We start from the raw sequence: 12,226 nt of genomic DNA, 5'->3' as shown, positions 1-12,226 counted from the left end.
CTATGAAGAGATCCTCCCGAGCATGCGCTTTTGCTTAATAAAGTTAAAAGGTATCACTGAATTACAGAAATCCTAGCAACATTGCTTTAAAAAGCAGACCACATGATACTGAAGTCAAACCACCCCTGCAATGTTTTAGGAACCAAAACAGAGCACTTTCTCTCCATCTGTGCAAAGACGCTATCTAGCTGTTCAAATGAGGCTTCATAACCCGTTATGTATTGTCATGTTCATTTGGTAGGAGATATTTGCAAACAGGTGGGTAAGTGTTCCTATATTCAGACACAAAGGGTCACATCTTGAGCTTTTGGCTCCCTCCCCCTTCCTCCACCCTGTATATAGATAGATACTAAATTTACATTAAACAAAATATAATAAAAATAAGTTATACAAAAGCCACATATCAGTCTGAAAGAGAAGCTACTCACACCAAAAGAAGGGGATAGAGACCTGTGCTAATTGTTCGAGAACATTCCCCAGGGAGCCATGCTATATAGTAGCATCCCGTGCATAAGCAAGCAGTCGTTTATGACAAAATCTGAATTAAATTTAAGCTTCTTATTTATTTATTTCTGTTTCTATCCAGCCCCCCCCCCCCGGCACGCAAGCAGGCTCGGGGTGGGTCACAACAGTAATTTACAAAGCCATTAAAACAATTAAAAGGCAGGTACTACAAAAAGTTAATAAAATTGACAGCCCTAAATGGCAGGGTGCAACTAGGCCATAATCAAAACAGTAAAGGTCTCATCAGTACGGGCAGTTAAAAGCTTCAGCAGAGGAGGCCAGATGATTAGGTGCCTGCCACCTCAACCAAAGACCTGACAGAACAGCTCCATTTTACAGGTCCTGAAAACTGTAACAGGTCCTGCAAGGCCCTGATCTCAGACGGGAGCATGTTCCACCAGGCTGGGGCCAGGGCAGAGAAGGCCCTGGCCCTGGTGGAGGCTGAGCGGATGCCCTTTGGGCCGGGGACAACCAGTAAATGATGGTCCACCAAGCACAAGGCTCTGCCAGGGCACATATAGGGAGAGGCAGTCACTTAGATACGTTGATCCCAGGCTGCATAGGGCTTGAAAGGTCAGTCCCAACACCTTGAAGTGGATCCAGTACTCAGTCAGTAGCCAGTGCAGTTGGCGTAGCACTGCCTGAATACGTACACGCACAGACATCGCTGTCAGCAGGCGCGCAACCGCATTTCGCACTAGCTGCAGTTTGTGGATTAGCTTCAAGGGCAAGCCTGCATAAAGCGAGTTACAGTAATAAAGTCTGGAAGTAACCATTGCATAGTTCACTGTAGCCAAGTCCTGGGGGAGTGACAGGGAACCAGTTGCCTGATCTGCCGGATATGATAAAAGGCTGACCTGGCAACCGTGGTGACTTTGGGCCTCCATAGAAAGTGAGGCATCTAAAATCACCCCAAGGCGAGTCACCTTCTGGGCCACGACCAACAGTGCCCCAACTAAGGCAGGAAGTCTGATTCCCGAATCTAACCACTACCCCGGCTCAGGTATAGGACCTTTGTTGGATTTAGCTTCGGCCGACTCTTCCATAGCCACCCAGCCACAGCCTCCAAAGCCCTGTCCAAACTCTCTGGGGTGGAGTCCGAGCAGCCGTCCAACAACAGATAGAGCTGGGTGTCATCAGCCTACTGGTTGCAACCCAGCCCAGCCCCCCAGCCCAACTGGGCAAGGGGGTGCATTGTAGATGTTAAACAACATTGGTGAGAGGATTGCCCCCTGCAGCACTCCACATTCCAGTGGGTATCGCAGGGATACCCTCTTGCCAAGTGCTACCCTCTGTCCCTGACCATGGAGAAAGGGGGAAAACCATTGTAAAGCAGTCCCCCATACTCCTATGTACTCCTTATTAATTTAGGTCACAATTGATCATAAGAATCAAAGAATCATAATGTTGCAAGGGACCTCCAGGATCATCTAGTCCAACCCTCTGCACAATGCAGGAAATTCACAAATACCCCCCCACACACACACACACACCCAGAAGATGGCAGAAAAAAGAACCCTCCAGGATCCCCAGCCAAATTGGCCTGGAGAAAAGTTGCTTCCTGACCCCAAAGTGGTGATCAACATTTCCCTGGGCGTGTAACAAAGGGCCACAAGAACTAAGCACTGAGGCAACCCTTCCTGCCCTCCCTCTCATAATCTTCCTAAATTCACAGAATCAGGATTGCTGTCAGATGGCCATCTAGCCTTTGTTTAAAAACCTCCAAAGAAGGTGAGCCCACCACCTCCCGAGGAAGCCTGTTCCACTGAGGAACCACTCTAACTGTCAGGAAGTTCTTCCTAATGTAGCCCAAAACTCTTTTGATTTAATGTAGCCAAAAACTCTTTTGATTTAATTTCAACCCATTGGTTCTGGTCCAACCTTTGGGGCAACAGAAAACAACTCTGTACCATCCTCTATATGACAGCCCTTCAAGTATGTGAAGATGGTTATTATATCACCTCTCAGTCATCTCCTCTCCAGTCAAAACATACCATGGTTCAGGTCATTGAAATCAGTGGGTTTTGGCATGCCTAACTCTGTGCTAGACTTGAGCTTTTAAACAGTTTGAACACTTCTTGTTTCTTCCACTTCTTGTTTCTTCTTCCAGATTGGTGTAGTGGTTAATTGTGTGGGCTCTAATCTGGGAGAACTGGGTTTGATTCCCCACACCTCCACTTGCACCTGGCTGGATGACCTTGGGCAAGCCATAGTTCTGATAAGAGCTGTTCTTGAAAAAAGAACAGTTTCTGTCAAGAGCTCTCTCAGCCCCACCTACCTCACAGGGTGTCTGTTGTGGGGAGGGGAAGGGAAAGGAGTTTGTAAGCCGCTCTGAGACACCTTTGGGTAGTGAAAGGCAGGGTATAAATCCAATCTCCTCCTCTCCTCTCCTCTCCTCCTCCTCCTCCTTCCTGTGAGCTTAAATTTAGCTAAAACATTAGATTCAATACAGTGCATTCCCAAACCATCATTCTCATTTAAGTATGTTTTCATACCTGAGGAGTTTCTTCTTTGATTTCATATTCTTGGATTGATTATGTATGTACAGTAAGGCTGGAAGCAGATGCCATTTGCCTATCCCTGTTTTTCTACAGTATCACCCTTCTCCTACTCACTGCTTTTCCCCTGGCCAGGATTCTAGTCCTCTATTCCCATTACCAATTAAAAGACTGTGGCACTGCTAATTCTTTGCTTTAAAGAGATCACCCTTCATTGGGAAGTTCAGCTCTGAGTGCTTCCACTCTTGTTTTTCCACATGAGGAAACTTTTAGAGATCCTTCTAGGAGAAATGGTATTCTAACCTTTACCTTTATGCTGTTCTGCCTTTATTGTGACTTAAAATGGCATTCTGATTAATTTTGTATTGTTTTCTCTTCCTCCTCCTCCCCCAGAACATAGACCCCGAACCACAGCACTTATCCCTAACCACACTCTTTGGGAAGCAAGAAAAACCCAACACATACCAAGATGCCTCAGAGCATTCACAGAAACAGTACCAAGAGAACTTTCCCCTGAGGCAAGGAGTTGTGCGCTCTCTGTCTTACGAAGAGCCCAGTAGACATTCACCCACAGCGGAGAAGCAGCTTTGTCCGGCCATTCAGAAGCTCATGGTCCGTGGGGCAGAGCTTCACCCTGTCTCTGAACTCCCTGAGAGCCGCCAGTGTGAAAATGGCAACCCTCACGCCGCGGGGGAAGCCTTCACCGGACTCTTTCAGCCCATGGCTTCTCATAGCATTAGAACATCCCATCCGGTTCAGGACCCAAGTTGCACTCGAAGCCTGTTACAGCACCTGCAGGGCCAGTCGGGACAGATGACCAAGATGGACGCCACCCCAGCAAGCTCAGCTGCGTCGATCTTCAGCAGCGCTCCTGTTGCCACCTCGGCAGCCCAGGTAAACAGCCTAGCTCAGCCACCTCTCATGTATTTCAATGGCACCCTCCGTGGCCAGACTGTGGGCCCTCCAGCCCTTAGTAAACAACAATCCAAACTTCCTGGGCAGACGCTTCCTCTTTCAGGGAACCAGTCCGGCACTTCTGGAGTAATTTCACCACATGTATTGTTAAAAAAGCTCCAGATAGTGCAGCAGGAGCAGCAGTTGCATGTATCCAGCAGGCCGACTTTGGCAGCTAAGTTTCCTGTGGTTACTCAAAGCACAACGTCTCTGAAACCTTTGGACTCCTGGATGGACAAGGCTTCAAATGCAGAAAAGCAGACCCCTCTTTTTCAGGTAAATCAATAATAGTTTTGACAGAATTAGGATCTGAGAATCTTGATCAACAGGTGTTTGTTGTTCTGTTTCTAGCATTCAAAACAAAAGACACTGCTGCTTCCATTTCCATTTGGAAATAATGGGCTCCATCTTGGTTCACGCCCAGTAATGGTCTCTCTTCTGCTGGCCTCAGTCCCTTGGGTGGCTTATGTGATACATCCTGTCATGCATGCACAAAGGCACAGATGCTGCTTTCCCTTGAGAGCTGAGTGCGGGAAATAGAGAGGATCAGCCTCATGCTTCGGGTCCGTGTACACACGGCTGCTCCAGTACATAGTCCCAAATTCTGTGTGCATAAGGGTTTCCTCATTCAATCACAGTGGTAGTTCTGCATGCTCATCTGTTTTAGGCATAGCACTGCTGCTCCTGCTGAATAGAAAAGTCTGCACGTGGGCGGGGGGCTCTGTGTGCACACTGGAGATTCCTTGGACCAGATGTTGACAAATTGGGTAATATCCTTCACGTGATAGGACATGAACCTGGTTCTTGAGTCCTGTGTGCCCACTAACACATAGGAAGCAACATGTGATTTGGGTGTTATGTGCACACAATTGTATGTGTGGTTCACTCAATATCTGCAAACTCTTCTCTTTCAAAATGCATAAATGAAAAGTAAAAATTGGGTGAAATGTGCATGCATGCCAGGATCATGTTATTTCCAGAGTGGCAATAGTGCACCCCAGAACTGCGTCCCCACTGCATATCTGCTGTTGCTCTCTTAACTTCGGCATGAGCTGTGGTGGTAAGGAAAGCTGCAGTTGGGATCAGCAGTGGTGGTTAAACATGCAAGGTCCACACATCTGCTTAATGGTACTGACTGATAGGGCCCAACAACACATTACACTTTCCCAAGGGACATCCCTGGCCAAGATGGAGGGGCACAATCTGAAGACTGGTACTTCCCAGAGAAGAGAAGGGGCTTAGACAACCCCTCTTCACTATTTTCCTGACCTGAAACAGTTGGAGGGGTGTTTGTCAGAATCATAGAATCATAGAGTTGGAAGGGATCTCCAGGGTCATCTAGTCCAACCCCTTCACAATGCAGAAAATTCACAAATATCCCCCCTTCCACACCCCCAGTAACCACTGTTCCATGCCCAGAAGATGACAAAAAAAACCTCCAGGATATACAGCTAAGCTGGCCTGGAGAAAAATTACTTCTTGACCCCAAAGTGGCAATCAGCATTCCCCTGGGCGTGTAAGAAAGGACCACAAGAACTAAACACTGAGGCAACTCTTCCTGCCCTCCCTCTCATGATCTGCCTAAGTTCATAGAAACAACATTGCTGTCAGATGGCCATTTAGCCTCTGAAAACCTCCAAAGAAGGAGAGCCCACCACCTCCTGAGGAAGCGTATTCCACTCAGGAACCGCTGTAACTGTCAGGACGTTCTTCCTGATGTTTAGCCAAAAACTCTTCTGATTTAATTTCAGCCCATTGGTTCTGCTCCAACCTTCTGGGACAACAGAAAACAGCTCTGTACCATCCTCTATATGACAGCCCTTCAAGTACTTGAAGATGGTTATCATATCACCTCTCAGTCGTCTCCTCTCCAGGCTAAACATACCCAGCTCCTTCAAACTTTCCTTGTAGGACTTGGTCTCCAGACTTCACCATCTTTGTTGCCCTACTCTGGACATGTTCCAGCTTGTCTATATCCTTCTTAAATTGTGGTGCACAAAACTCAACACAGTACTCTAGGTGAGGTCTAACCAGAGCAGAGTAAAGCAATACCATCACTCCATGTGATCTGGACAGTATACTTCTGTTGATACACCCCAAAATCACATTTGCCTTTTTGGCTACCACATCACACTGCTGACTCATGTTCAGTGTATGGTTTACTAAGACCCCTAGATCCTTTTCGCACATACTGTGCCAAGACAAGTCTCCCCCAGCCTATAGTTATGCATTTGATTTTTCCTACCTAAATGCAGAACTTGACATTTCTCCCCACTGATATTTGTTTTATTTTTTTAGCCCAGTTTTCCATCCTGTATCCTGACTCTGTCTTCTACTATATTTGCTACCCCTCCCAATCTAGTATCATCTGCAAATTTAATGCATTCCCTCTATTCCTTCATCCAGATGATTTATAAAGATGTCTTGTGGGAGGGCTGCATGTGTACTGATAAGCTACATATTAAGTTCTTACAATGGGTAACCAGCAATGTTCCCTATAAGCTGAGTTAGTGTGAGCTAGCTCACCGGTTTTCAGCCTCCAGCTCACATATTTTTGTCTTAGCTCAGGAAGGATGGCTCCAGAGCAACCTAATTTATGCAGCAGCCGAATCACTTACTCACAAAGTAGAGCTTCTGCTCACAAGACTCCACAGCTTAGAGGGAGCATTGGTAACCAGTACCCCCCAGGCTGTTTCAGGTTGGGGAAAATGATGACAGAGGGGGTATCTAAGCCTCCCTTCTCAATGCACCATGGTCCCAGTCTGAATTCAGCCTATGTGTGCCTAGGAAGCATGGAACTTTCAAACATGCCTCTCCAATCCACCCTTGGGGAAAATGTTGTGTGTAGTGGATCCCTTAGTGATGCCATACAAATTCAGACACACACACACACCCCCGAGATAAATGGAATGCAGTTTTGCTTTCTCACTGAATAATTCCATTGTGTTTATTAAGAACACATCTATAGAAGCATTTCAGATATACTGGCATAATTTGCTTTTGTCAGACTGCTGCTAAATGAATCTCTTAAGTAACATTTCTGTATTCACCCCACCCCAAAGTTTGTCTGTCTAATAATTTTCAAAAATCTCCCAGTAGAGCCTGCAGGTTTCGTGCAGCTGGGAGGGACAGCTCGGTCTTGGGCCTTTTCTTTTCATGCCGTCTGCTATTCTGCAAGCCCCTCCTCCTCAGACAGCAGCCAAAGAGCTATTAAACAAAACTGAAAATCAAACCGACGGTTAATCTATATCATTTGAACTAATAGAGCATGTGAAAAAAGACAGAAGATGTCAAAACAAGAAAAGTTGGAATTTATGACTCACTGTCCCTGCATTTGTAGACTAAGAGAAAGTTGATGCAGATGACATTTGGATTAAAAGGAGATAGAAAAACAACAGTTCTGGACAGATTTGGATAATGACTTCGTGATGTGAAATTTTAATAAGATTGCTGGTTATCCATGGCATGAACAAAAAAGCTTTTACATACAAAGAAGTTGAGGTTGTTATGTAACTAGCAAAATGTCCATCAGTATGACAGAGAGGGGGCCCACATATCGTAGGTATCCCATGGGGGCATAGTGGGTTCTGTTTCCTGCTCAGAAGCACATTTCACCCCATGAGGGGTTCCACTCAGTGGAGGCTGGGCTGCCTGCTGCCCCAAGTGTTGTCCTTGTCACAGAACTGTCCTCAACTGTTGCACAGGAGGGGGAAAATGATATTATAAGCCGCTTTGGAACTAGGGATGGGCACAAACCTCACCACCAACCTAAGTTCACCACGAACTTGGCCAGTTCGTGGTTCATGAGACCCCAGTTTGTGAAATCACGTCTCCCATGATTTTTGCAGAGGTTTGTAAGGTTCATGGTGATGGTTTTTTGAGCCAGACACACTGTTACCAATTGATTAATTGTCAAGCCAATGGGGGGGATGGACTTCTGCAGCCCTTCTGCAGCCTGGAAACACTTATAGTGGTGCTCCAAAGCTCGACAGGCAGCTCTGGTGGCCAACAAGAGCGCTCCCATTCTGCTCTATGGGAGCACAATGTATATATACCACCACCCCCCGCTCACACACAGCTCTTCTTACTTGTCAACAGGCAGTCAGGCAGAGAAGAAGTAAGAGGCAGACAGGAAAGGAAAGGAAACAGAAAGTAATTCCTCAGTGTAAAAACAGTGGGTGTGTTTGGTGCCCGCTTATCAGGGCTCTGAGTGAGCCACCACCTGTCCCTCTGCTACAGCCAGGCAGGGGCTCAGCCAGTAGGTTCCTTGCCTGAGGACACACAGACAAAACCTCCTCTTCAGTGGGAGTTGTGTTTTTTTACACCTGTCTGTGGCTGGGACCCCACGAACCTCCATTTTCCCGATTCGTGCCTATCCCTATTTGGGAACCCTATGGGGAGAAAAGCAGGGCATAAATATCTAAAAAATGATGTACGCCTGTGAAGTCTGCAAGATGGGCATTGTTCTGAGACCGTACTGCAGCATGCTTTCAGACAGCTGACCACTTCCTCGCCACCCTAGCTAAGGACAAACATTTCAGTCAAATAGATTTGGCTCAGTCACGCGGGTAGATGCTCAGGCAAACTGAATCAAAGCAAGTCTTGACAATAAACCCATCCAAAAGTCTGTTCCCTCTCGTTGTTTATCGTGTGATGCTGCATCTGCTCCCACCAACTGAACCAAGGACAAGGGAGCAGTTTTTTCAAGGTCAGCCAGATGCGACCTGCCTCTCAGACAACATCTTGAATACCAAGGGAAGCACTGCACTAACATATATTAAAGTCGTAAGTTCCTTTGTAAGTGGAATCTGCAGTTTGCACTTCCTCAGCGATAGACACGACGCATTACAGGCCTAGTTTCAAATTGGCTCGAGATGCCTCTCCATATGGCCCAAGAGCTCTAATCTGCTGCGCGAGACTCAGTGGAGAGGAAATACTTGTTACCAAAAACAATTAGCAAAAGTGGAACACAGTTGTACTTGGATCGACCCAGCAAAAAGGCAGGGCTGAGCTAGTCACAGGCAGTCCAAGAGAGCAGACCCTGGCAGGACGTTCCAGACCTGGCAGCCTTACATGAATGTTTTAGGAGTGCATCCGCAGATATGCGCAGGGGATTGCAAAGGAAGGCGCAAAAACGCAGCCAGAAGGAGTAAAAAAGGAAGGCAGGAATCAAAACCAAGAAAAATATGCTAAGGCAAAACTGCAGTTTTCACTATGTGCAGATTTAGTGACTGGGCTGTTTAAGGAAACACTGTGACAGCTCCAGTGCATGTATGAATACACATTCATATTTTATAACCATGAAGGCAGCGCTGTGTTGGGTTCTTAGCTGGTCTTGCCATCCAGCCCACTGACCATGACCAGACCAACTCAGCCTCGGCAAGGTTGTCACGAAGCAGGTTTTTCAGGGGTTTGCAGTAGTATTGATGATGATCAAGTTGGGAGAGCACAAAATGCCCTAGCTGGAAAAGTGCTTCCTCCCACTGCAAGACAAGTTACCTGTCTGCCCTGCAGATCCCAGCTAGACACCTGGGGCCAGCCAGACTCAAGTGCCCTAGAGAGGCATGTTTCCCAGGGGCTTCTACTGCAGTGGTGTTTAGAGCTGGGGGGAGCGTTTGCTGCTCCCCCACCAGATAATTTAGGCAGAGGAATGGTGGAAGGATTTGGGGGGGGCAGGGCATGAATTGCAGGGGTGGGATTAGGTTGGGAAGATTGATATATATATATATTTACACCTGCTTTTCATGAACTTGTTCAAGGTTTTCTCTTGGAAAGCTTGGAAAACAAGTGTCATGCGTAATCTTATAAACCTCGATGATGTCACCCGTCAGTAAACCTACCTAAGTGTAATGAATAGAAAAAAGCAAGAGTCCAGTAGCACCTTAAAGACTAACAAAGTTTGCAGCAGGGTATGAACTTTCATGAGTCACTGCTCACTTCTTCAGATGCCTGAAGCAGTGACTGATGAAAGCTCCTACCCTGTCACAGACTTAACATGGCTACCCCTCTTGATCTAAGTGTAATTTAGACAGTGTTTTTTCCCCTCCACCATTTGTACCTTGGAACATAGATCGATGGCCTCCCAGACTATATATGCCAGTCCTGCTTCCTTTCAGTGCACAATGTGTCCACAGGCTGGAAAAATCAGCTGTGGATGAAAGAGATTATACTGCAGGTCTTCCTATCCTTTAAAGAGTGAAGTGTGCTCTTAGGTCTCTGGCTGCCTGCTCTGCAGAATGGGCCACGGTTCATAAGGCATGGCTCCTGTCCAACTGTAATATTTGCAGGCCGTATGGAGTTTACCCTGGCCTGAGGTAAAGTGAATTAATGCTCTCTAATAAATTGTACCGCTTAACAAATGCGGATCAGTGCCAGGTAGATTCAGCAACTTGGATCTTTAATGCACCTTCTTCTCCTGCTGGCCTCTGTTCATTTAATTAAACTTGAAGAGCGCACAGTCTTGTGCTCCATGACTGAGTGCATTAGTGCAGCAGCCCTTCGCTTATGCACAGCACTGGCCCCGCTTCAATCCCCAGTGTGTTATTGCTGGGCAAATATTTGCTTCTGTAAACATGTCTCATGGAAGAACTGAAGGGAAAATGTTAGGGTAAGGAGAGTGAATCCCTTGGTCTGGAAAGGATGCTTTGCCTGGAATGAACACTGTAATTAAGATACTCAGGACACAGAGTAAATGTTCTCTTCCAACACTGATTAATAGCATCAAATGTGAGGATTTTAAATATGGCTATGTAATTTAGATTGAAATTCTTGAACTAATATAAATTCATGTTAAACCAGTATAAAAGCAGGGCTGTGTCTATGCCATGAGTCAAAATATAATAATCAACAGAGAATTCAGTTTCCAGATATTTCCAGCTTCTTTTTTAAAAATAATAATAGCACATTTCTAGTCCATATGGCTGGGAAGATATATATCAGAATCCCCACTCTTTTTGAGCCTGTGGGCACCTTTGGAATTCTGACACAGGGTAGTGGGCACAACCACAAAATGGCTACCACAGGAGGCAGAGTCAACAACAAAATATCAGGGAATAATAGTAACTGTTCAGCATTTCTAGCAGAAACTGTGCAGGATGCAGTGATGAACTGACCTCCAAAACCAGGATGCTTAGTGCATCAAAAGCAGTGAACTGGGAGATTAGGGGTTAATGCCTCATTGTAAAAGCACAGTTTGATTGACAGGGTGCTGCCTGGTGCGCACGCCCTCCCTCTTGGATTGGCCAACGCCAACTGAGGAGGGCTTTAAAAAGTCTTGTCAGTCTTGTTGGAGGGAGTCAGTCGCCTTTTGGATTTTGGCTTGGCAGTTGCCAGTCGGGAGGAGAGTGCATGTTGGTCTGAGGGAAACAGAAAAATTCACTTGGGAAGTGAAAGGACACAACTCCTTGCCCTTTCTGTGTATCATCACATTTGATGAGAAGTTCAGAAATTAGAACTTAAAGTCTTAAGTGTCAGCCCTAGCTGAATTATGTTTATTCACAGTCTCCAGAACTGGGGTTTAGGTTTGACAAAAGAGACTGGACAGGAGGTTGAAACTGCCAGCCTAGCCAAACAGAAACGGATTATTGCTCCTAGAAAGAGGAGGATATTTCTTACCCAGTTATTCATTGGGTTCAACTCAGAAAGGACCCCTGGTTTGTGTGAAAATGGAAACAGACTCCTCAAAAGTAAAAACAAAAAAAGTTATAATCCCACAAGGGAGGTATTTAAATACAGGAAGAAAGTACTAACTTCCAGGAAACTAAGATAGTTATATGAAACTTTATTAAGACACATTGATGCTGAAAAAAATCTCCAAGACAAACAAACCTCTCACAGATAAGAACTGAGTCTCCAAGAATATAAGCTTCAACTATACTCTGTTGCCTGAACAAAAGATTATTATAATCGGTATAAACAACAAAATTCACCTCAGTTTCTCATCCCCTACCTATTCCTAACACAACTGTGCCTGTTCAATGAAATCAGCATTTTATAAAACACCACTAAGGGGCTGCTTAGTCAGAGTGGGGGAACAGCGTTTTGGTGGGGAAATCTGCCTCACAGTAAAAACTAAGCAGGGGTCCGTCACAGATGCCTTTTCAAGTGAACATATTGTTTAAAAAAAATTTTTTTGCTTACACGCAGCTGTGGTAACAGCTGGATCTTCGACGTGGTCTCTGTGCATTCACACCCATGGGATCTAGTGCGCACGCGCTGGATCGATCGGCATTGTAGCAAGCCCTTTAACGGATTTTCGCGCCCAGTCCCTT

General features: G+C 45.9%; 1 protein-coding gene across 2 annotated transcripts in view; it reads left to right on the top strand.

Annotated features, from left to right (window-relative positions):
- Positions 1-12,226, top strand: part of DCP1B (decapping mRNA 1B) — a 75,418-nt gene that overhangs the window by 49,298 nt on the left and 13,894 nt on the right. Inside the window, exon 7 of one of the 2 annotated variants that reach the window (XM_015422874.1) lies at positions 3,396-3,896. In XM_015422874.1, the coding sequence (XP_015278360.1) occupies positions 3,396-3,896 (501 nt within the window). Of the gene's footprint in view, positions 1-3,395; positions 4,233-12,226 lie in introns of both variants that reach the window. The other variant, XM_015422873.1, reaches the window with a different exon arrangement.

This window comes from Gekko japonicus, unplaced genomic scaffold, assembly GCF_001447785.1.
Source record: "Gekko japonicus isolate JY-2015 unplaced genomic scaffold, Gekko_japonicus_V1.1 scaffold34, whole genome shotgun sequence".
NCBI lineage: Eukaryota > Metazoa > Chordata > Lepidosauria > Squamata > Gekkonidae > Gekko > Gekko japonicus.
Note: the sequence above shows the minus strand (reverse complement) of the source record. Positions and strands in the feature narration are given on the sequence as shown.